At 57.7% G+C, this 25,596-nt stretch overlaps 1 protein-coding gene across 1 annotated transcript in view; it reads right to left on the minus strand.

Moving 5' to 3' along the window:
- Positions 1–3,158: 3,158 nt before the first annotated feature.
- Positions 3,159–25,596, minus strand: part of WFS1 (wolframin ER transmembrane glycoprotein) — a 28,069-nt gene continuing 5,631 nt past the window's right edge. The window contains exons 2-8 of the mRNA XM_061192586.1: positions 24,431–24,663; positions 15,522–15,604; positions 14,903–15,047; positions 12,949–13,119; positions 11,432–11,512; positions 10,438–10,583; positions 3,159–5,782 (exon numbers count right to left, since the gene is read on the minus strand). Of these exons, the coding sequence (XP_061048569.1) occupies positions 3,974–5,782; positions 10,438–10,583; positions 11,432–11,512; positions 12,949–13,119; positions 14,903–15,047; positions 15,522–15,604; positions 24,431–24,662 (2,667 nt within the window). The 5' untranslated portion in view covers position 24,663 and the 3' untranslated portion in view covers positions 3,159–3,973. The remainder of the gene's footprint in view (positions 5,783–10,437; positions 10,584–11,431; positions 11,513–12,948; positions 13,120–14,902; positions 15,048–15,521; positions 15,605–24,430; positions 24,664–25,596) is intronic.

A 25,596-nucleotide genomic window follows, 5' to 3' on the forward strand; every position in this document is an offset into this window, starting at 1 on the left:
TGACACCAGTCCCCCTGTTTGGATTAAGCCACTCCAATAAGTTCCGTTCAGCTAAACACGGGTATTTTCACAAAGGTTAAACTTTTTAAAAGCTAGAAGGGACATTCGTCTGGTGAGGGCCTATATAAAGGTTCTTAACTGGTTCTAAAGTTCCATGAATGCTTAACTTCATTTAAAACATTCACAAGTGTACTGAGATTTACTAGTGCCTGACACTGTTGTGACCACCCTGCAATAAAAGTAACTAGTTTAATCCTAAAAACAACCGATGAGGCAGGCCCTGTTACATCCCCAATTTACAGAAAAGGCACCGGAGGCCTGGAAAGTGTGAATCTGCCCGAGGTCACACAGCTGGGATGAGGGGTTCAAACCAGCCAGGTGGCTTCCTATTCTCATCTGTTGCATAGGTTACACCTGAACTTACAAATAACACTGTTTTTGCATGGAGTTCTGTACATTTGTTTTTGTTTGTTTGTTTGTTTGGGTGTAGAAAAGAATTTCTTTATTGCCTTGCCAGGCGAAGGGGGACACAGCAGGCTTGTGCCCTCAAAAACTGTGTGTCCCAACCCAGGGGTTTGGTGAGGAGTTTTATAGCAATGGTTCAAGGGTGGGGTTGCTGATTATTATCAGGGTGTGTGCAGGGCCTGCACTCCTTTAGTCTGGTCTCAGGTAGTCTCCTGATGAGCTTCTCTGGTTCTTGAGGTTGTCAGACTGTGACCTTCTCTGGAATGAAGAATGCTTCATCAAGTACTTAACATCTTCCATTTGTTGGGGATTTTAGTTTTGTAGAAGAGCTCAAAGATATTGTTCTGTGTATCCTTTGAGGCGGAACCAGGACCCTGCCCCAAGGCTGCACTATTGTTTTTTTGACTGCTTCTCCCTTGTCTCTGCATCACCTCCTTTCCCTGGTCAACAGCTGTTTGAACCTGCCCTTTGGAACTTAGGGAAAGTCACGGAGGCTGAAACCTATTTCCTACAAACAAGAGACAGGGGACACAAAAAGGCTTCTGTGGCTAGAAGCCCCACAAGGTTCTGCTTGGTTTCAAGAGGAAACCAGGAAAAAGGCAACACTGCTGCTAACAAAATCCTAAGGAAAGGTGTGCCTTCACAAATGGGTTTGGACGAGGACACTGATTTTTATGAGGAAGTTACATCAGACCATCAATAAACTCTTTTAAGATTCTTCCATCCAAAGTTGCTCTTTTCTGTATTCTTTATTGGTGTTTATACCAATTATCTGTTCCTTGAGAATGTGAAAGAAGTTTCTGGTAAAACTTTCTTTTGAGACTGATGGGGGTGTGTTCGGGGCAAGCTGCTCCAAGATGTGCCACTCTGGCATGTGGATTATTTACAGCTGAAAAGAAGCAAGACCCAAAAGACTCGGGAAGAACCTTTGAATTTCACCCTTACTGCCTAAAATATTTAAGATAGAAAGCCTGTTCCAGGAAGGAGTTATCACCATAGATAACTGTAGTAAAGTACTGAACTAAGTGTGGTAAACAGGGAGGAACCTAGCAAGGCCCATCTGATCAAATACATTTGGCTTTTTTTTTTTTTTTTTTTTGGCTGCGTTGGGTCTTCGTTGCTGCACGCGGGCTTTCTCTAGTTGCGGAGCACGGGCTCTAGGCACGCGGGCTTCAGTAGTTGTGGCACGCGGGCTCAGTAGTTGTGGCTCACGGGCTCTAGAGCGCAGGCTCAGTAGCTGTGGCACATGGGCTTAGTTGCTCTGCGGCATGTGGGATCTTCCCGGACCAGGGCTCGAACCCATGTCCCCTGCATTGGCAGGCGGATTCTTAACCACTGCACCACCACGGAAGTCCCACATTTGGTTTTTTAAACAGCGTTTCATCGCTAAGTAGTTTTGCAAACCACTGACCTAACCCAGACTTACATTTTATAGATCAGGACACTGGGACCTAGGGACAGGGGCTGAATGGCAGATGCAGGGCAATCCCCGTGAGACCACACCACCCCCTGCTCCAAGGAGGCGCTCTGCTGGGGAGCCGAATAACAGCGTGACCCAGAGGACAGGGCACCGGCAGATCTCAGTCTAATACTGGCCCTGCTGCTCACATTCGGTGTGATCTCCTCCCGGAACCTGTTTTCTGTGGATCAGGGCTGTCACGGCACCTGCCCCCTGCCCAGTGAGGATGATACGAGGTCATCTGCATTCACTCAGAAAGCCAGGCAGCTTCCTCGCCCTCTGGACAATCAGTGGGGAGTCTGGGAGGCAAAGCTGAACTGTGAACTCATTTCACGGCCTCACAAACCTCCAGATCAGAGAGGGGAGTGGGGCTGACATTTAACCTCATCTCATTACCTGGGAAGAAACCCAGAGGCACAAAGGGATGCCATCCTCCTGAGCACTTCCCAACATGGGATTTCAGGCAGACCAGACCAGGCGGGAAGACAAAACAGGAAGAGTTAGCAATGCAGGGACGCAGCTGCCACCCACCAAGGTGAGATGCGTCTTCAAAACGGAGGTGGCCACACCCTGAGTCAACTCCAAACCACAAAAGGATGTGTGAACAACTCCAGGTTTCCTGACCACAGCAAAGCACTGGACATGCAGCTCACTGGGTGGGGGGCCACTGCCCACCGGGGGGCAGGCGGGGACCAGGCTGTCCTCAACCTCAGGGAAGAAACCAAAGACCGGAGGGACCCAGACAGACATGTCCCCCTGCCCAAGGGACCCAGACAGGCATGCACCTGCGCCCAGGGTGCTAAGTTTGCTGAGGGACCCCAAGCTGCTCTAGCCCCCCCTAGATGGCTCAAGTTCTGATGATAATTCTATGGAATTATCATTGTTCATCACTGAATACAGGATACGGTTTCACAAGCAACACACTGCTGAACAACACAGCTACTGAACCACGAATAACCATGTATGTGCCCTCTCCGTGGTGATTTCAGTTTCACAGGTAATCATGACCATGAGCATTTCACACCTAGTAAGACCCGGGCGGACAGCTGGGTGATGGCGCAAACACTGCAGGGGCCCCCGGCCTAGTAGTGTCGGGGTCGCTCACTGAGAATCAGTTCTGTTCTTTGTAACTCCAGCTGCACTTGTATGTAACTCAGTACAAGGGTAGACACCTGTTGATTCTCTTACACATACAAAAAAAGGGCTTCTTTTAAAGAAAGAAAAGGACAGTGGATTTCATCAAAGATTTTTATTTCGGCTGCTTTAGGACCCTGACTTTCTGCTTTCTGGTTCTGAACATGGCTTAGCGTTTCTGAGCACTGGGAGGGGACACCCCGGGTTCCTTCTATTTCCTAGTCCCGGTGGATTCAGGCGAGACCCTCGCAAACTCACCTATTACCCACCAGACAGGAGAGCTGCGAGGCAGGCAGGCTGCAGGATGCAGAGCTCGGGGCTTCTGCCCATGTGGCCTCCGATCTCAGAATCAGGCAGGGCCTTGGTCATATGACAGAGCGGCTCTGCAGGCCCCCAGGATCGGCAAACAGCTGTCAAGGCTTAGCAGTGACCAAATAAATAAGAAAAGCTATCGTTGAGTTTACGGAGCAGCACTATTGGTTCTTTAAATAACAAACCCAAACGGAAGTAAAAGGGGCCGGGGCGTGCCTGGAGGTGGTAGGGCAGGGAGGGCAGCATCTGTAAAGTGTTTCTCAGGCACAGGAATCCTAGTCTAGCCTGGCACACCAGCTGCACACGGAGAGGTCAGGACTGCGGGTCGAGGCTGTGCATGCCATTTCCAACCACACTGGGCAGTCGAAGCGGACAGAGCCAAAGGAGTCAGCCCATTCACAGAGGTGTGAGCAGACTACACGTGACAAATGGTCTCCAAAGCCCTGCGTTTGCGCATGCGTGCGGGGACACACACACACACACACACACACACACACACACACACACACACACACTGGTTAGTGTTGCGCCGTTCAGCCGGGAGGCCGTGGGGGGAGGTCCTGGCAGCCACATGCACCGGCACTCCTGCAACAGGACGCGTCCTCAGGCCACCGACAGGAAGGGGAAGAAGAAGAAGTCGAAGGCGAACTTCACGGCGCCGTGCACGGTGCTGCGCCAGTCCCGCTCGACCTTCACGTGCCGCCTGGCTGGTGAGAGCTGCGCCATGCAGTTGAGGCAGCTGATGGCCTTGAGCTCGAAGACGGGCCACTTGCTGCCCAGGCGGCCCTCGAGGACGGTGCTGAACTCGATGACGCTGCCCTGGCGCAGGTGGAGCAGCGCGTCCTTGAACTCGCTGCTGGCCCGCAGCACGATGTCCTTGGTGACGTCGTCCTCCTCGGGGCCGCGGGTGCCGTTGGCGCCACTGTAGGGCATGCCCACGGTGATCTCGAACTTGTGCCGGTCGAACTTCTTGATGTGGCAGGGGTGCTTGGCCAGGAGCTTGAGGCGGCAGAGCTCCTCCTCGGCCGTGGAGACGTTGCCCGAGCTGCAGGACGGGTAGGCCTCACCGTAGAGGCAGCGTACCCAGTCGCCGATGAAGAGCGGGAGCATGTTGATGGCCGACTCGGCGCTGTTGTCGATCTCCGTCACGCGGACATACTTGAAGCGGCCGGTCCACGTGACCCTGTGGCCCTCCAGGTGGCTGCACAGGATCTGGGTGCGGGCCATGTTGGTCTCCTTCCAGGCCCTCGGCCCGCACAGGAAGCCGTACTGCTGCCAGGTCAGCGTGGAGTTGTAGACCTTCATGCCCTCCGAGCGGTACACGTAGAACCAGCAGAAGAGCACGATGGCCGTGATCCACACCAGGATAAGCTTGACGATGGAGCTCCGTGTCAGGGACTTGACCATCTCCACCATGGAGAAGTTGGCCTTGGTCCACCAGCGGACCAGCAGGGGGATGCTGCAGACCACCATGGTGACCGCAATCTTGGTGAGCTCCAGGGACAAGAACCAGTGGGCCAACCGCACCACAGCCATCAGCGCCAGGCCGGCCACCAGGATGGGGAGAGCGAAGAGGAAGAGGAAGTAGCCGATGGATGCGCGCACCAGCCCCAGGCCGGTGGACTCGAGCAGGATGACCACGGAGAGCTCGCACCACATGAAGCAGACCAGGTAGGGGACCAGGTAGCAGTAGGTGCCCTTGAAGTTTCTCAGCTGGGCCATGCGGAAGAAGAGGTACAGCAGGTATACATAGAGCAGGCAGGGGATGCTGATGTTCAGGACGATGAAGTGGCCGACGGGCACTGTGAAGAAGGTCTGGCCCAGGAGCTTCAGGTAGCGCCAGTCGACGGGCACGGTGGGCAGAAGGGAGAGCAGGCCGGCCGCCACCTCGGTCACCAGGGCCCTCCTGGTGTAGGGCTCGGCCGAGGTGCTCAGGCTCATGTAGCTGGTGACCGTGAAGAAGACGGACACGACGGCCAGCTCCGAGCAGGGGATGCAGTCCCTGCTGGCGATGGGGAAGGAGAAGATGACGAAGAAGACAGACAGCAGGAAGTGGACGTAGGGCTCCAGGTGGTTCCAGCCGAAGTTCCCCTCGGCCTGCTCCACGTCCAGGTTGGGCTCAAATCGCAGGAGCAGGCTGGTGAGGGCACGGAAGCTCTCCCAGGCCTTGCTGTCCTGGAAAACCTTGAGGGTGCAGATGACCATGGAGATGAAGGACAGGTAGAAGACGACCAGGGGCACGAAGAAGGCGAAGAAGTCGATGGTGAGGTTGCTGACGATGAAGAAGAAGACCAGGGCGTTGATGTGGTGGGTAGGCACGAGGGTGGACAGCCAGTGCACGCCCGCCCGGGACGCCACATCAATCAGGTACTCTTTCAGCTCCATGATGACGTGCAGCGGGTATCTGACCACCTGGGAGGAGGGGTGGAGACAAAGGAGGGGCACTGGAACGCAGCCAGGGTGGGAGCCCCACTCTCTGCCATGTCACTGCTCTCTGTCGCTCACCCTCACTGCCCCCGGCTCCGGGCAAAGTGAACTCACCCGCCGTTTCAGCCACGGCCGGGCCCTTGGTCCGCACGGTCCTTCCACCTGTAACACCCTCTGCAGGTGGCGATGCTCCACGTGGTCTCACGAACCTTCCCTCGATCCCGCCCAATCCTGCAGGGCCCAGCCTCTCCCTCCCGCCCACCCCTGACTCCCAACCGTCCACCAGGGTCTCCAGACTTAGGAGGTCTGGTCTTCCCTGCGAGACCTGGGGCGCCTGGCAGAGCCCACCTGGCCCCCTCTTCCCTCCCCACGGGCCTCACGCTTGCAAAGATGACAGAGCACCGGGCTGCCTGCGTCTCAGCCACCCCTGTGGAGGGGACTTCACCGAGCCTCGGCTGCTCACCCACCCACCAAGGGGGAGAGGAACCGCTGCTTTACCGGCCTACGCTGGGCTCTGACCATCCCGGGAGCGGGAGCGGGGACTCCGGGAAGGAGAGTTCGGCAGCCATGTGAATGGAAACGGTTCAGCTGCGACGGGCGGATGCGCGTCTTCACTGCGACAGGAGGCCCGACGCCAGCCGCCTGCACCACCCACCCCTGCACACCCGACTGCTCAGAACAGACGCACAACCCTCACAGCCACGTTCAAGGGCAGCACCGCTCCCTGCCTTGGGTCCCACTCCCCCGGCCTGTGCTCACTGCAAAGAGCCGCAGAAACCCTCGGCCTTTTCCTTAACAGAAGACGAATGAGGGGCTGTGAGGGAAGCGAGGGCGATTCTGCCACCCAGGGTGGCCCCCATATCGGCCTGGTTCTCTGCACAGAATCCCGGAGGCTTCCAGCCCCACCCCGGCTCCAGGGAGACGGGAGGGAAGCCGAAGGGGGTGAAAAAAGAAAGTAGCTGTGGGCAGTGCCAGTGCTCACTCAGGGTGGCAAGGAGGACCACACCAGGGACTGGGTCCTCGCAGAGGTCACCCACGCCTGGGGGCAGCAAAGCCCAGCTGCGCCCAGAGCCCGAAGCCCTGTCAGCGCCCGGGTGAGGTGGGCAGCACAGCCTCCACCCACACCCTGGGGACAGACTCGCTCTGCCCCACCCACCAGAGGGCCGAGGAGGGGCAGGGATCCTGGGTGTGTACAACTGAGTGACAATACTGCGGTGTGGCCGTCATCTGCCCAAGAGCCGCGGCTGGCAACTCAGGATGACCAGGACACCCGGGAGCCGCCAGGAGAGTGAGTTCTCCAGATGAGGGTGACCCGGGCTCACAGCGGAAACAGGAGCGTGTGAGACTGTGTGTGTGTGCATGCACGTCTACAGACACACACGCGCATGTACACAGAGCTGCATTCCTCCTTACGTGTTTGTGACGGTCTACTTAGTCTCTGTTTTAGAATGAGCAAGAAAATGAACAAACCAGTAAACCAACTAAGGGCTCCCCCAGCTCACTGGGGCCAGCTTCCCAAAAGCAGACACAGCACTCACCCCATCTGGAGGCGGCACTAGGGGACGTCAGACGCCATAAGGTTAGCCTTGGTGGGAATTTCTGACACTTGCCAGACAGCAAATCAGTGCCTCTGGCTCCGGCTTCCTCTGGGAGGGGCCCCTTCGGCCCAAAGCCAGACCCACCAGCTGAAATGCAACAGCAATGGAAAGAGCCCGCGTGTGCGTCAGTCACGGCCTCTCGGCTAATCCCTGTGGACAGGGCCTTTCTAACCAGACAGACAAGAGGCGCCCCAGGGCAGCTGTGCCCACAGCCGTTCTCTCTCTACACAACCAACACCGGACAGCTTTGGGGGAGCTAGCCTGGAGGTACCCAAGTAGCTGGGACCTTAAAACTAATCTGAAATCCTGTCCTAATGCTCAAAACGATTCACACTATTTTTTTTTTTTTTTTTTTTTTTTGCCCATGAGGCCACAAAATCACATGGTTGAGAGGACCTTTAAAAGACACAAAGCTTCTAGAACCTGATGTCCAATGGTGCCAGCCTCTGCCTGCACAGTGAGGCACCTGGGCCACCATGCCAGGAGTTCTCTCCTTTTAAGGTCCCAATTCTGTCCCTTGTAGCTTCTACCCAAGCCCTACTTCTTGGGGCCCCACCAAATTGTGAGACTAGAAACCTTTTCTGTAGAGAAAGCCCAAACAAATTAAAATGAACTTTTCTTTGAGCAGGAGAGAAATTTTAAAAAATGAGTAGGGGGACTTCCCTGGTGGTCCAGTGGTTAGGACTCTGCGCTTCCGCTATTAGGGGCACAGGTTCGATCCCTGGTCGAGATCCTGCATGTTGCGCAGCGCGGCCAAAAAAAAAAAAAAAAAAGAGTAGGGAGTCAGTTCACGAAAGCACAGGAAAGGGCAACCTGGCCAGGGCTGTGGTCACCAGTCGCTCGGCTAATGTGAGAAACCGAGCAAACAGCCTTTTACAACTGGGGAAGCCGACCAAGGAACCCACCGCTCACTCAGCAGGTCGAGGCAAGTTCATCTCAACTAGACTCTGCTCGGACCTCAGTGAATGTTCATGTGCTAGATTCTCAATAATTTAATACAAAAACATTATGACTTTAAAATATTCCTGAATTCATCTTTAAGAAGGTTTCATCTGTCACCAAAGGCTTGAGAAGAGGCAGCTCGGAGCCTGGAACGTCCCTGGAGGTCACGTCAGCTCGCAGAGAGGCATCTGGCACTTCCCACTGGGGTGCGGAGGACTCCCCAGGCACGCGTCCTTTCTCTGTCCTCCAGGGGACTAATAAAGGCTGGAACAGCTTTTAGTTCCAGGAGACACCTGCTATGATTCATTCTCTCTTTTTCCAAAGGCTTTTAATGAGACAAACTGTAAAAGAATCAAAGTGCTCTGACAACTTCAAAAACTGAAAAAAAAAAAAAAGAGCCTTATTTCTTTTCGGAATACTTTAAATCTCTTTTTCCCAAAAAGGACTTTCAGATATCTTACAGCACTGAGCTTGTTACCAGTAAGGAGGGTAACATAACTTGCTGTCCAAACCAGGATGCTTTTGAAAGCAGGCATTATTAGTAATTGTGCCAGAACAATGCAAACTACGATGTCCAGGCCAGGACCACCTGGCCCATGGGTCTTCTCCCACTACCCTTTCACCTTTGACCCTCACTGGCATTTGGGGAGCACCTCCTCTTTGCGAAGAACCACAGAAAATGCTCCACCTTCCCTCGCTCACTTTAATAAGAAAACTAATGTCATTTGTGAACACACTTAGCCCAGGCCTGCCTCCGAGTGGGCCTTCAATAAGAGCCATGACCTCCCTGGTTGGCTTCCTGGGCCATCCCGACCCCGCGTCTCAGAACCTTCACCCTGGACACCCTACCTGCCCTCAGGGACTCTCACTCAGCTCGCTGGTCCTGAGCGTGGCCTTCCCACCCACCTCTCTGGGCTGCAGCATCTCTGTGGAACTTGCTTCCAAGTCGGCCTCCCCACCCACCGAGGGCAGCTTTCTGAGCTTCCATATCCAGGCCCCAGCACGGAGCTTACACTGCGCTGCGTCTGGGACGGCGACACGTCAGCACACTTCCTGTCACCAGCCCCGACCCCGCTCGCACACCCACAGCCCACTCTACCACGCTGATGGCAGCTCACACACGTTCCCAGGCAGCTGGGGATGCACAGAACCTGACAGATTCTTGCGTGACTAACGCCAGGACCTCTGTGACACTTCATCTGGTCAGAGGCCCTTGTGCTGGCCGGGGCCCTCCTGGCCAGTCGTGGTGATGGACCTGTCTGGGGCCAGATAGCCAGACTTCTGTAAATCCTGGTGTTCTCGGCAAAGTGAGATATAGACACAACTAATTCAAGCCCGTGAGCTGAACTGGGGGAAGTCTGGCGAAGGGCGGTGTGGCCACACTGTACATCTCCGCCCTTAGTCACAACCACGTGACCAGGAAAACAAAAGCTGTGACACCAGGGGCACACAAGCGGCCACTCCTGGCTGTCGGCACGCGTCTGGATAAGCCTCCCTCGCTCCCTGATGTCACTGCTGCTCGCTGGCCAACGGTGTAAGCGCACGCTCCCCCCTTCAGGTCGGCCCTCGGTCACCTCCCTGCAACTCTCTCCGCACCACACCCGGCTTGCTCCCCGAGCCCCTGCAGATCCAGATAAACAGGCACCACTGCAGGGGCCTCCTGGCCGCCAGAACACAGCACTCTGCTTTAGGGAAAAGGCATCTTCGAGGAACTGACCTCCACTCTGTGCCATAAACGGATAATTTTTCAAAACGACAAAGTCTAAGTGAAAGGCAGCCTCCAGTGCACGGCATCCTGTTCCCCCAATGGCGTTTGGCAGGGAAAGATGAAAAGGTGCCTGCGCTTGTCCATCACCCACTGAACCTGCCCGCCCTGACAGTGCCCTTGGTTTCAGAGCCTGAGCGCACGTGAAAGGCCTCCCTTCACAAGGACGCGTCCTTACGCAGTTATGGGGACGTCCCTGCAGGACGGGCCTCCGCAGGGACAAGCTACACAGTCCCGGAGGCCCCCCACCTACAGCTTCCCAGGGAGCGCTGGGGGGCGCAGAGGGGCACGGTCCGGGCTGAGAGCCCTCCACGGGCGCCTCCAGCCACGCTCACCTTCAGGCGCAGGGGCAGGTCCTCGGGGCTCTTGCCTGCCAGCTCGTCATCGTCATCGTCCTGCAGGAACAGGTCGGCGGGGATGACGCCCTTGGCGTACTTCTTGGTGATCTCCACGAAGTCGTCCAGTGCTATGTAGCGCTTGGCTAAAGCACAGGAGAGAACACACGGGGTCTGCGAGACTGCAAGCACTGCCACCCCGCGTGGCCAGGCGAGCAGGGGCACGCTGGCTGGGCCAGGCAAACCCCTCCCTGGGCCCAGACGATGGGAGGAGAGAGGCAGACAGGCCTGCCAATGGCCTCCTCCTCGCCTTGGTGATGTGCTGTCCCTCCCCCGAAGCGGCCCCCTCCCTAGCTCTTCAAGCCTAGGGGCTGCCTGAGCCCAGCTCCAATGCTGACTCCTCGGCCACCTTCACCGCCAGTGCCCCTGTGACCCCTTCCCTCCCTCGGCCCTGGCTCCTCACAGCACTGACGCCCTGCGGCCCAGCCCCCTACTAACCCCTCCAGTCAACGCGCATCCTCTGAGGACCTACTGTGTGCCGGGCCTACTGTGTGCCGGGCAAACCTTCATTACCTCCGCCCACCATGTTCTGCCCTCTATCCCCCACCTCCCCACAGCCCATGCTGGGTGCCCCCAGGCCTCTGCCTGTGACATCTGCTTGGCCTGGAGCACCCCCCCGGTGCCCTCCGAGGGCTAGCTGCCTCCTCACCCTCGCTGGCTCGGGCCCCCGGCAGCTCGCTGTCCTGCAGGGACTCTCATGCTGCCCTCCCTGTCCCTCCAGAGTGCATGCTCCCAGTGGGCAGGGTCCAGACCCCAGAGCCCACAACACTGACACCCAATCAACAGCCCCAAAGGGACTGAAAATCCATCACGCCTCCAAGACCCTGGAGGCCAGGCCTGGACTGGCAGGAGGGCGCAGGCACGGCGCGCGGGGTGGTGGGAGAAACAGCACGGCAAGAGGCGTCGCAAGCGCAGGACCGGCGGCCGTACTCACATTCGCTGCTGACCAAGCGCTCTAGCACCCGCCTCTGCTTCTGCAGCGACTTGGGGACAGGGCCAGGCTGCACCCCTCCGTCTGCAGGGGACAGAGCGGATTGAGAATCGGGGCATGCTGACCGCCCCATTCCCTGCAGCCCCCCGGAAACCTGCCAGTGTGCCCCGGGGACTGCAGGGCCTGGTGCCTCCACGCAGCCCTGGAGGGCAGTGCAAGGGCCACCCCTCGGGACTGTCACCTCTCAGCTTCCGCCCCCAAGGGTGACTCAGGCCCCACAAGGCACAACCCATCCCCTGTACGGGCACGGCCTTGGCACTGGACACACCACACCCTCCGGTCAGCCTTGCCTGTCCCCATACGCCTTTGTTGCTAGCGTCGTCACTTGGCGTGATGCTCCCCTGGAGGAGGAAGCACCCGCCCCTACCGCCACACCCCCAACCTGGCAGGCATTCACCCAGCTCTCCCGCGCCGGGCTCCGAGGTGCACCTCTGCAGGGGCGGGGCGGGCAGGAGTTGGACCAGAGTGCAGACAGTGACAACGGGAGAGGAGGGGCACTGGGACTGAGAGAGGCCACGGGAGCCCCGAGTGGAAGTGGTCAGTGGGGGCGGGGGCAGCACATGTGGGTGGCGCTGAGGCCTCACAGGGTCTCGGGCTCCACACAGGGCAGCCGAGCCTGTCCAGTCAAGCACGCCTCTTGCGGGTGCTGCCACCCGGCCACCTCTGCTCGTCCCAGAGGGGCAGGTCAGACAGGAGTCCTGCCCTGAGATCCCCGGAGAAGAGGCAGCGGTGCCCACCCAGCAGTCCTCTCTGATGGGTCGGCAGGTAGCTCCAGCCCCCAGCATCTACCCCTCGGGGCCGGAGAAGGCTGAGCGAAGCCCTGGGCAGAGAGTCATTTTCTGAACAGCGGGAGGCAGGGGCTCCCCGAGGTAACGAAGTCACAAGGGTCAGGTACCCCCCGTGCCACCAACCCAGGGAAATGGAGAGGCCACACCCAGTCAGGGACGCCCGTTCTCCTGCCCCATCTGTCCTTCCGGCTGCTGCCCGTGCCCTTTGCGGAAAGCTGAGTTAGAAGGAGGTGGGGAGGACTGCAGAGGCTGGCGATGAGGTCTGCGCTGGAGAGCCTCTTGGGGGTTCGGGGACCTAGGTCCCTGCCCACACCTCTCACCCTCCCCGCACTCCCTGTCCCTCAGGAAGAGCAGGACACCGTTGGAACAAGGCCTGTGGCTCTGCCTGTGGGCAGGAGGGGAGGAAACCCCAAGGCGCAGAGCAAATCACGGTAGCACCAGGGGAAGGGCCTGCTGGGCGCCCAGACCTAGGACTGAGCCAGAGCTCAGGGCACAGCTCAGGGCGGGGACCCTGGGAACAGGAGGATGCCCAGGAAGGATGCTCCCCGGCTTTACAGGACACCTGTGAGGTCCCCACAAGAAGGTGCCTGGAGCCCGCGCTTCGGCTCCCATCGGGAAGCCCCCAGGACTCCAACACAAAGGCCCAGGAGGCCGCACAGCAAGGCCGCGTACCGTGCTCGTTGACCTGGCCCACGTTCTCCAGCAGCTCCGACACGGCCACCTGCTTCTTCTTCTTGGGGTTGAGCTTCCAGTACATGACAAGGGCCGCCTTGCGCACGGCCCGCTCCAGGTCAGTCTCGGAGGAAAGTTGCCTCACCTCCTGCTCGTTCTCGGAGGTGATGCCTGAGAGAGGGGAGGCATCAGAGCCCTCGCCTCACCTGCCCAGAAGCCGTCAGCGACGCCCCGGCCCTGGCCACCCCGCTTGAGGGGGTTGGGAAGGGATTCCTGCAAGCGGCTTTGCAGGCACCTTTGTCACCAGGGCTGAAACAAACATCTGACCAAAAGGGCATCTGGCCAAAGTCCCGGCCGGTGGGCGGCTCGGCCTGGTCTTTCAGCAGACACTCACCAAGTGGCCATGGTGGCCTGGTGCTGGGCAAGGACTCCCCATCTTCCTGGCTTGCTCCCCTCCCCATTGCACCCTCACAAGGACCCTCTGGTGGGATGCTGCCGTCCCCGCCTTACAGATGGAGAAACCAAGGCACACAGGGGCGGCCTGGATTGCCAAGGCCACCGAGTCAGAGAGGCAGAGCCGGTCTCAGACCCTGGTCAGTCTCAGTGCAGTGAGCGGCCCGGGTGCAAGAGTGGGGCATCCCTGCGTCCACAGCGCCGGCCCCTCCTAGGGCAGCCAGGAGCAACTGTGTCCCTGCACAGACGGCCCTTTCCCAGGTAGGCAAGACTCACCCATGGAGAGACCGGGAGCAGGTCTCATGGGCTATCAGCAGCTGCCTTTCCCCCTGCTCCCCAGCCACCTGGACGTCAGCATGCCCTTCCAGAGGGCAGCGAGACTAGGGATGGAGGATTGGGTTTTTTCTCCTTTGAAACATCTCCGCAACTTTCCACCAGAGCCCACGTTTCTTTTATGATCGGTAAGCACTCAACTGTGAGAACATGGAGGGTGTGGGTCGCACGAGGCCTGGCCCCCTCCCTCACATGCCCTCTGGTCCTCGGGTCTGCCTTGGCTCCCTCAAGGCCTCTGGGAACCACTGGTTCCAACAGTGAGCTGTGCGGGCCGCATCGACTCGATCGGCCAGTGAGAGGCCATCCTGCCTGCCCTGGAACGGGGAAGCTGGTTTGGTGAGAAATTTTGGCTAGCAAAATATGACCATTCCAAGTTGTCAAAGGCATCAGCCTAAGGTCCAGAGAGAGTAGATTCTATATAATAAATGCTACTTTAAAACATTACAATGCAAAACCAGAAGAAAAAAATACCAAACTACAGAGCACTTCTCTCTGGGTTTCAACGTGATGGGTAATTTCTATCTTTATGTTTTCTATACAGTTCAAGTTTTCTTTGATAACAATAAACACTTCTACAATCTGAGGGAAAAAAGGTCCCTTTCTGACACACACTTTCATCTTTCTTCTGAGGTTTAAACCTTCAGGAAACACTCTTCCCTGACACCAGGAACGAGCCATTTCCCTTGGGCAGGATAACCTAGTAAGTGTCCACACGTGGCCAGGCTACACATCACTGCCCCCCCCCCCAACACCCAGACCCATCCTGGCGGTGAGTGTCAGCCTGAGCGGGTCTTCACTGGCCCATGGTCCCCAGCTTCTCGGCTCAGACTGGATGGAAAGTCAGTTCAGAAAGTGCCACTCTGACCTCAGGCCCCCGTCATGTTCTCCAACTTGGCTCCAGGATCTACTCCTCAGTTTGGAGTAGAACCCAGAGGGTATCTCCCTGTAGACACCGCCACAAGTTAAAGAGGATGAAATGGCTTCACTCCCTAAATATCCCATGTTATACTCCAAAAATGTCTAAATGGCAAAGCCACTGGCATAACGGAAACCACACTCGTTGCTCAACAGCACTGCCAGCACCAAGTTTTCCTGTTGCTATTTTAGCTGTTAATTTAGCAAAGCAGCACGGCATACCTCATGCATCCCCCCAGGCCTCTTGACCCACCTTTTCTGTCCGCCAGGCACCGGCGGAGAAGCTTGACGGCCTCGCGCCGGCCCTGCTTGGCGGCGAGGGTCAGCCAGTCGACGGCAGTGCAGTTGTTGACCTCTTCATCCCCGTCGCCGGCAAGCTGCAGGTAGCGTTTCCCCACCTGCAAGCAGGACCCCGTCACGCCACGTGCTGCAGCGGCCTCCATGCACAGCGCCCGGGCTCCCACTCCACGTCCTGCCCTGACCTGCTCCCCGCAGCTGGGCAACCTCGGGCTCCCTCTCCCTCTCCGCCCGGTGCTCCCAGCCAGAGGGGGGTGTCGGGACCCCTCCCCCATTGATGAGATGAGAGAGGGGGTGGGGGCATGAGGACAGGCAGGAAGCAGAGATGGTATCAGAGGAGGTGATGCCCAAGATCAGGTGGGAGCTGGACAGAGGAGGTGAACACATAGTGCTCCCCAGGGGGCGGAGGGAAGAAACAAACACACCATGAACACGGAAACGCAACAAACGGGGGCCTGGCACACGGCGGGCACAGTCAGGCCGGCTCCCAGCTCCCAGCTTGCAGGCACCAGCTTCTCCCAGACCCACCACGCTGCAGGCCGCGGCCTGAGTCTCCCGCGGATAGCAGGGCTCACCTCCGTCTGTGCCTTGGGGTCCCCAGCCTTGGCCCTCTCCAGGACCTCTTCAAAGGGGGTGCCCACATCTCCCTTCGCAGGCCCTTTAACACAGGAAAACAAGCAGATGGACTGTCACCAAGCTGGTCCTTGTCACTTGTCTGAGGAGGCGAGGGGACGGCAGGAACAGACTTCAGCCCCAGGTTAAGAGCGTGACAGCAGATGCAGAGAGAACGTGCCAGGAAGCTGCTTTCCTGGGAGCAAGGACCACAGAGCTGCCAGGGGGCGGTTCCAGTAGCTGCTCAGAGCTCATGGTGGGAGACAAGGGGCAGAGGGGGGCACCAGTAACCACCGTCGCCCCCTCAGCTCACTGCAGCCAGAGCGGCTGAGCTCAGGCTTGAACGAAGTTCTAGAAAGATCTGAGCGCTCAAGTTCAAAAGCCCCTGACCTGAAGAACCTGCACCCCAATGCCCAGCACCCCAATAAACAAACCAAATTCATGTTTTCCAAGACTGTCGTCTATACACACGACTGATTTTTGGAGGTCATAATCACGGTACACACATTTTGGGGTATATATATATATAAAGTAGTGAATCACAACCAATTTCCCATGTTGCTCTGCAGTGAAATGTACCATTTCAGTGGCTCAGAAATCCCATCAGGGTTCTGGGCCTCTCCTCTCCATCGGACCTTTAGGTTATTCCCATACTCCCTAATTTTATAAAACGGTGCCAACAAACCATTCTGTGGGTGTATTTTTTATTGGGGGGGTCATTCTCCCAGCATAGGTTCTTCAGGTGAATTACTAGGTCCAAGGGTCCAAACGTCATACAGCTCATGCTATATTTTCTTTGTAAAAAGCTATCCTAAGTTACAAAAGCATCACGTAACTTCATCGATTTCACTACAACCTCTCCTGCAGTGGGTAGCATAACAAAAAGTTTTTTTTAAAAGATCACTTTTTACCAGTCCCTTTCTTTGATTTAAGCAACCAATACCCGGGGCCTATGCCCGACACCACACCTTGCCTCAGCCATTGCCACACCCCACCTTAGCAGGTGCCTATTTGGGATTAACAGACTCTTGCTCTCTAGACATTTCTGGAAACAGAAGGCAGAATTCAGGGAAACATGAACAGTCCCCAGGAACACCCACCGGATGACCAGCTTTCCCTACCCCTTCATCCAAGCCTTTCCCAGAACCAGGTCCGCCAGGCTCAGAGCCGGCCCCTGTGTGCAGGGTGCCCAAGTCTACGGCACCCAGGAGCCCAGGGGGAGACAGCAGGGCAGGGGCCTAAAGCGACGTAGCCTAGGAGGCTCAAAGGCAGAGAGGTCACACCCAGTTTGGAGAGGACACGGGGGCCGGGCGGGGGTGTCTGGGGACGGCTCAAAAGGAGGATTCTTAACGAGACCCACAGGTCAGGCACCTATACTGAGACCCTCTTGGTGGACAGCTTGCAAACATGATGATACCTCTCCCTGCGCAGTTCAGGCTGGGTTTCCTTGCCCAGGTCCCAGGGACCTAACCCAGCGATGGCTTCAGGGCCCAGGACGTGCACCCCATCCCGTGGCCCCAGATCTTGGTGCTTCCTGAGTCATCAAGGTCAGTTCTCCCTTCGGCTGCTGTCACCCCCTTCAGCAAGGGCGGGAATGAACTTTCTGGCCAAGGGTTCAGACTAAAGAGAACAAATGGGAAGGGTGGGCTCGCAGGGAAGGAGGGTGTGTGTGTAGAGAAATCTGACCTGCGTGTGAATCTACCCTTAGCGTCAAAGTGCCGCATGACCAAGCGAGAGTCATTTTCAATCCCATCGTCAATATCCATCCAGTAGGACGGTTTATGAAGAATGAGACACTTCGTATTAAGTGCCTGGTCCAGAGTTGGCGTTCCCAGTGTGCGTTCCTTTCCCCTCCCCACATCCCACCTCTCGGCTGACCCCAGGGCCTTCCTGGCTCACTGAGGCCACACTTCCCAGCCCAACACCAGGCACCTCTCGGAGTTCACAGCTCTTTTCTTGACTAACTAAATTCACAAGTCCAAGGTCCTTTTTATTATATCAGAATATGGAAGCTTCAAGCACAGATCTGTTGGCTAAAAAGATTATTCTGTCCGTGATTAATTTTTCGCAGACATTGTCCATAGCCTGACATCTCAAGAAGTCTCTTCAATATACAGAATCTCTTTGAAACATGCACCTCCCCTCCCTCATTACTCTGCTTTCCATTTGGCACTGGCAGAAATAGGTCTACAACCACTCAAATGTTGGGCTCATGCTGCAGACCAATCAGGGGGTTCTGTCTTTTTCCATCTAAGGAGAAACCCTCACATAAAGAACACCACCAGAAGCTGGCTGCGTCAGCGGGGACACCAAGGGCCACTGAACACACGAGCTCTCTGCAGGCTTGACCCTCATTCCTGGCCTCTTCCTAACCCTAACCTGATGTCCCCTTTGGGGACCCACCCTCCTCCACTCTCACAGGGTGGGTGCAGCAAGCCTACATGGCCCATCCATCTCCCTGACCACAGCAGCAGGTTCAGGGAGGGGCACAGACCCAAGTCAGGACAGTGGGGTCTGTGCTGGCTGCTGGGCAATGTCTCTTCCTTCTGCTGGATCTCAGCTGACAGACACCAGCTTGGAGCCCGAGGGCTGCCCCGGGGGAAGCCCACCTGAGAGTGAGGGCACGCAGGAAAGCAGAGCTGGGGGCAGATTCCCAATCATGTCATCTGAGTCCCTGGATACTCTACACTGTGCAGACATACGGAACTAACAAATCCCCTGCACCCTGTTTTGTTTTGTTTTTTTTAATAAATTTATTTTATTTATTGATTGATTTATTTATTTTGGCTGCTTTTGTTCTTTGTTGCTGTGCGTGGCTTTCTCTAGTTGTGGCGAGCAGGGGCTACTCTTTGTTGCGGTGCACAGGCTTCTCACTGAACTGGCTTCTCTTGTTGCGGAGCACGGGCTCTAGGCACGCGGGCTTCAGTAGTTGCAGCACGCGGACTCAGTAGTTGTGGCTCGCGGGCTCTAGAGCGCAGGTTCAGTAGTTGTGGCACACAGGCCTAGTTGCTCCGCGGCACGTGGGATCCTCCCAGACCAGGGCTCGAACCCGTGTCCCCTGCATTGGCAGGCGGATTCTTAACCACTGCGCCACCAGGGAAGCCCCATACCCTGTTTTTTTTTTTTTTTTTTTTTTTTTTTTGCTTATGTTAATTTACATCGGGTTTCAACATCACCGGCAACCGAGAGTGTCCCGACTCTAGCTCATTTTTGAAAGTCTTTCTATCAATCACAAAACAATAGCAGAGCTGCATGGCCCTGGGTAGGCTCCTCACATCTGCGAGGATCCACAGAGGACCAGCACACCCCCTCCTTTATACTATTTATCTCCTGCGGATCCCACGCATTTGAGAGACTTGTATCCACCACACCGCATTAGTAAATGATGCTCATTTTGTCATGAAATGGGAGGAGAGTCCCCAGGATGCTGTCCCCTCCCCCCAGCACAGCCCATCTCCATTTTCCTGCGTCTCTCACAGTCCCACCAGCCTTTACGGAGATGATCTGTGTCCCGCAGGTCTGACCCATCTCCATCCCCCAGTGTCAGACACAGCTCAGCAAATGCTGAACAGATGGAGGGATGGACAGGGGACCGACAAGGGAATAGTCTCAAGCTTTCATCTCTGTCTCCCCAAATCCTTGCACAGGGCCTGGAACACAGCACACGCCTGGCCTGGAGACTGAACTGCCAAGCTCACCTCCCTGATCTGAGCAGGTTCTGAGTAGAAACAGACAAAGGTGGGTGGTGAGCAAGTCATGCTCCCACTCCTCACCCACCCCAGGGCCGTGGGCTGGGGAGCCTCAGGCGTCCCTTCCCAGAAGTCCTGAGGGCTCTGCCAGCTCCCCAGAGACGGCTGAGAGCAAGAGAGAAGCCGGCTTCCATTTTCCACAACTGCTGAGATCCAGAGTTGCTGGAGCACATTGTTTAAATTGTTGAACGCACGCCAAAGGCTCTTAAAAGAAGAGCACGATCTGAAACACACAGGAACTGTGATGCCGTACCCCTGTCTCTAGGGGCTGCTGCCCTTCCGCTGCCTCACTCGCTGGCCCTGGACAAGGCCTTAGGCTCCCTAAGGTCTTGGGCCTTAGAGTCCCTGGTCCTCTCCTGACACCCACCACATGGGCTGCGGTGAAGGGAACGGTGATAAGAACCCAAGGGCATCCCACGTGTCCTCCTCATCGCTGTGGGCGGCTGGGTCACCTTGCACCAGGGGGTGTCCCAGCAGCCTTCGTGATGCTGACTCTGGTTCTCATGAACACACAGGAAGGACAATCCCTGCGACCCCGCCTTTTCCAGGGGTTGGCTAAGCTCCAAGGCGGGGGTCCCGGGCAGGAGGTCCGAGCTTCCCACAGGCCCAAGCGGGGGTCATGGACCTCGCCCCTCATCACTCACCCAGCAGACGTTTACTGAGCATTGGCCCCAGGCCAGGCTGAGCTCCAGGAGCCAAGGGCACTGAGCCGAAGGAGGCAGGACCCCCGCCCTCCCTACCCACCCAGGGGCCAGACGAGGACAACCACATTCCCACAGTGCAGGCTCAGGGGGGCGGTGGAGGTGCCAGGCATCATCAATCCTGATGGCAGAGGCGACACCCAAGACTTGGAATGCAAAGAGGAGGTCAAAGGTAAGGGATGAAGGGCATGCTGCCAAGTTTCCAAAGGTCCCAGGAAGCCACCAGGCCGGAGACAGCCGCACCGCCCCTACCATCTGTCCTCACGACAGGTCATCCTAGAGTGAGGGGGTCAGAGTGATGGCCTGGCAGCCAGACAGACCAGGGCTCCAGTCAGGGTCAGGATAAAATAATGTGGGTACAAAACTCCCTAAATCATCAATAGCCAGCACCTTGACCGGACAAGGAGAAAGCGAGTCGTTTGTGGCCGTGGCTTGTCCCCAGGACAGCAGGGACTTGGCGCTCCGCGTCCGCTCCCGCACCACATCGTCTCCTGACCTTCCCATCCCGCCGTCCCGCCCTGAACCCCGCTGGGAAACTGCCCCGCCCACGCCCTGCACCCACCTGGCAGCTCCAGCCAGAGACCTGGAGTCAGTCCAGCTTCCTGGGGCCTCTCCACCTGCCACGTGCCTCCCTGCCGGCCTCGGCTCCCACGGGTCATCTCCACGTAACAGAGGTCATGCCACTCCTCTGGTTTAAACCCTCTAACGTTCCCCAGAACACCCATTCTCCTTATCCCGACCATTTGAGACCCCACTCAGCTGGCCGACCTCTTGACCCTGCGTCCAACCCCTGCCCAGAGCCATCAGCCTGGGAGCCCTTTGTGCCCTGCACGCCCCTCTTCACTTACCCTCCCTCCTGGCGGCGGGCCCTGCCTGCCTTGCCCACTGTCTCCTGCACCCGCTGAGCAGGCCCCCGGTCAACACTGGGGTGAACGCTTCCTGCTGTGTCCAATTCAGTGACAGTGACGCCACAGAGAAAAGTGATGCAGCAGGGTCCAGATGTGGTGGGCCGGGACCCCAAGGGTGCCAACTGGCCCAGCACTTGCTCAGTACTCCCCGCCCCTCCCCTCGGGGTCAGAAGCCACACAGAGACCACATCTGTTTCCTGACTCTTCTTATCTGAAACTGGCAGTCTTGACTTGGTCCATCCTCTGAGGCTGTTTTGCTTCACCCAGATTGAAACCAAGCACGTTCCCAGCCCCGGTCTCCTGGCCCCGCAGCCGTGGGGTGTTTGTGGCTGGACTGAGATTCCGGATCAGGCCCTGGCCTGCCCAGAGGCCTTGGAGATGAAGCAGAGAATGCAGTGATCTGTGAAGGAGACGTGGAGATCAGAAGAGCCCAGTGGGGCGCGTTTCTGGGGACAATCAGGCACTAGTCCAGCGTGACGGAGCCGCAGAGCTCAGGCCCTCTTCAGCCAGAGCTCGGAGGTCCCTGCAGCTCCGCTGGGCATGGGGGCAGCGTGGGACAGGAGACTGGGATCACCCCTGCGCCCATCACTCAGCACTGGCCGCTTTGGCAAGTTGATGGCTCAGTTTCCTCATCTCTAGATGGGGACAAGAACGGAGCCTCCCTCTCGAGCTACCGTAAGGGGTCACCTAAAGCCCCCAGGTCCGCGGTGCACATGGCAGATGCTCCCCACCACGGGTCTGGGGCCCCTGCATGGGGCGGGGGCAGTGCTGAGCTGGGGGTGCTCACCTCAGGCAGCTGGCTTCTCAAGGGGGAAAACGAAACGGCAAGGCTGGGTGAGCTGGAGAAGGGCGGGGCGGGGCCTGGGACTTCCCTAACTCATACAGAGCACCTGGCGCAGCGCGGGCCGAGAGAGTCACGGCGTCCTGCCTCGTGCAGGACACAAGGAAGCACATGCACACGCACGCACACGCACACGCACACGCACACACGCACAGCTTGCAGCACAACAGCCTCCTGGGGGAGAGAAGAACCTGACGCACGCGTGAAGCCCCTACACCCAGACACACCGAGCCTGGAGCTGACATTGAGACCGGTCGCCCAAGAGGGACTGAGTGGGGCCGTGAAACTGGAAGGCTGCCCCGACATGCGAGGCAACACCCCAGGAGAAGCCTGTATAGGAAGTGGTACGGGCTCGGGGGGCAGGAGGCTTGATGACATCCACGAAGCACATCGAATTCCAGGCACGGGCCCTCTCCACGCCACCAGGCAGGCACCTAAGGGACGAGGGGCCTTGACTCAGCACCTCATCCCATGCGTCATGCTCAGAGCACAGGGTCCCAGCACGTGGACTCCACATGGCCGGTATGACTGCGCCCACTTTACAGATACAAAGATAGGCTCAGTGAGGCCTCCCAGCTCCCTCAAGGGCACACAGCTCAAGGCCACCAGCCCAGCCAAGCGTCCCACCTCAGCCATCTCAGCCCTTCCTGCACCACCTCACGGCCCCGACACTCAGTAAATAAACAGCTCATGTGGACAGACATACTCCAGAGTCCCAGCTGGGGTGCACGGGAGACTAGCACTGGCACCAAACCACAGAGCATTTCCCAAACTACAGACTTCGGCCCAGAAGGTCACGGAACCAATTTAACTGCCCACAAGCAGCATTTGTTTTTAAATAAAAGCAACAGAATGGAGACTATCAGACAGCAACACACACACTAAGGACAAGTATGGTTTTGGAAATTTCCGTTCCCACTGGATATGTGCGTGTGCGTGCAGGCACACGGGTGTGTGAGTCCGGTTACGACAGCATACGTCTTTCTTGCTGTGGGAGGAGGTCAGAAAGTCTAAGAGGCGGCAGTGCCTTGAGAGCTGGGTAGGATTTCAACAGGTGGAGATGGTGATGGCATATTCTGGGCAGAGGTTCCCATGTGGCAAAGGGGAGGTGGGGGAACAGGGAAGGCGGAGGCGGATTTGGAGAACGTGGGATGGTCTCGGTGAGCAGGGAGGAGAGGGCGGTGATGCATGGAAAGAAGTCACAGGGCTTTCACCACCCACAGGGCTTTTAGACCCGATGTCCCCAGCGGGCTCCGTTCTGATCGCCGCCCCTGTAATCGGAGCCAAGGTCCCTACTTCGCAGGGTCGGTCGCTGTGAGAATAAGACAGACGCGCTGAGAAGCTCCGGGTGGATTATTAGAAAAAGTAACGCCGACACCAACCACGTTTTCCCCAAATATCACTGCCAGAGGCCCAGGGGTCCTCCCTTTCTTGGAACTCACAGTAGACTTGGGGGTTTTTCCCTACAACAGCCCCAAAAGCACAGAGGAGCCTCTCACACAAGGCTCCTGTTACAGCCCGTTGCCTGGTCCTGCCCCCCGCTCACTCCTAGTGTAGCTCAAATCGCAGGCCAGACGCAAGGGCATCACCAATCTGAGCCTTCCTTCCTCGCTGCCACCCCGTCACCTGGGAGGTCTGGGGCTCTCTCTACGCCAAGCCCAGCCCAGGCGAGGCCTTTTCTTCCCTCTGGCTCTTGCCCGTGCTGTGCCCTCTCTCCCCAGGCTCACCCTTGCTCAGGCGTCGTCTCTTCCCACAGAGCAGGTCCCCACCTCCCCAGCGCCAGGGCCAGGGCCACCTCTATGCTCCCCAGGCCCTGTGCTGCCCTCTGCTCCCCACGAGATCATGGACTCCTTGGAGGCAGGGGGCAGGCCTGACTCACCTGTGCTGCCGATGGCCACTCAGGGCCAGCGAAGGGCCATGCTCAGTGAGCAGCAGGTGGACAGAGGACGGACCAAACCCTGGTGTCCCTCCCCCAGTGGCAGCAAGGCTGCCAGCACCACAACCAGCTGTCCCGTCGCACCCGGGTCCTCACAGTGTCTCATCTCATCCCCTGGGAGGTGCCTCCTGGGACAGAGTGGAAACCTGAGGAGGCCCAGGAGTGGACTGGGGGGGAGGGGCAGCCCTTGGCAGCCTGGCCTGGGGGTGGAGGATGGTGGTCCAGAGGGCAGCGGGGACCTGGGCCTGGGCCCAGGCATATTCCAGGCTGGCAGCAGTCCCCAAGGGGAGTGGCCACGTGGGGCCCGCAGACCAGGCAGAGCTGCCTGACTGCATGGCCCCTGAGCAGTGGCCACGGTGGAGAGGGAACAACATGGGCTGCCGCGAGTGCTGGGCGGGACCAGCCGGGGTGGGGAAGACTTCCTCCTGCCACCTCCCCCCGTACAGTGCCTGGTGGGGGCCCTGAGCAGGTGCGAGCTGGTGCATTTGATTATAAATAAAATAAGGGAATGTGAAGTCTGCTGCAGCCCAAGTTTGTGAACTTAGGAGCAAAGCCCGCTGCAAGGTGAGAGTCGAGGGGCCCTGGGTGGAGCAGGTGGGCCCCCGACCACAGGGGATGCCCTGCAGGAGGAACCTCGCAGGGGTGTCTGGACCACGTGCCAGGACTAGGGTGCTCGCCCTGCTTCTAGAACAGCCCCAGGGGAGGACAGTCCCGCTTCCCAGGCCCCACCCCCTTACCTGTTCCTTCCACCCTTTCTTGGCTCCTGGCATGCGAGGCCTGGGGCCCGGCCGGGGCAGCAGTGTCTCTCACATCTGGTCCAGGTCCAACCTGGGGTCCGGGAGCTCGGGGCGCCCCGCTCTTCTCCTGCTCCACTGAGGTGGTGGCATTGAGCCGTGAGCGGGCCTGGGGCTGTGGCAGCGGTGGAGACTGTGGGCCAGAGGGGCTCGGAGGACGGGCACCGGAGGCCATTCTGCAGCGAGAAAAGCGGAGGGTCAGACACATGAGGCCAGCCAAGCCCAGTCTGCTCTGGCTTCTAGTTTCTGGTAAAGAGAGGGGACGGAAAAGGGAAACAGGGTGGAGGCTGCCCAGCATTCTATGTGATCTCATTCAACCTCACAACAGCCCCCGTAAGACACTCCCATTTTACAGGGCAGGAAATCGAGGGAGGAAACACTCAAGGCCGGCTGGCTCGGCAAGTCCCACAGCAGGCATGAGCCGGGCCCTAAGTCTCAAGGCCTTGAGTCCCTGCCTCACCAGGCATGAGCCACGGGACCTCGGGTGTGCTCATCTGAGAAGTGGGGATGTAGAATGTCGTGAGGATTCAGTGAGATGGTCCACACGGAGCCCTGGGCACAGTGCCTGGCTGTGCTGGGATGAAAGCTGGCCTCCAAGTACGTCCACCCAAAATCTGTGAAGGAGACCTTGTTTGGAAGAAGGGGTCCTTGCAAATGCAATCACGGATCTTGACATGAGATCATCCTGACTTAGGGTGGGCCCTAATCCAGTGACTGGTATCCTTATAAGAAGAGGGAAACACACAGACGCAGAGAGGAGGGCACCACGTGAAGGAGGAGGCGGAGATCAGACAGATGCAGCTGCACGCCCAGGGATGCCAAGGATCGCCAGCAACACCCGAAGCCAGGAGAGGCGAGGAAGGACTCTCCCTCAGAGCCCCCAGGAGCAACCAACCCCGCCGACATCCTGATCGCAGACTTCTGCCTCCAGAACTATGAGACAATAAATTTCTATTGTTTAAAGCCACCAAGTTTCTGTAAATTTCTTACATGAGCCCTAGGAAATGAATACACTGGCACAGGGTGAAAGTTAAATAAATGTGAGGAGAGGGGAAGGGGAAGAGGAGGGATAGGGAGGGCGAGGGGAGGAAGGAAGGGAGGGGAGAGGG

Source organism: Eubalaena glacialis, chromosome 5 (genome assembly GCF_028564815.1).
Source record: "Eubalaena glacialis isolate mEubGla1 chromosome 5, mEubGla1.1.hap2.+ XY, whole genome shotgun sequence".
NCBI lineage: Eukaryota > Metazoa > Chordata > Mammalia > Artiodactyla > Balaenidae > Eubalaena > Eubalaena glacialis.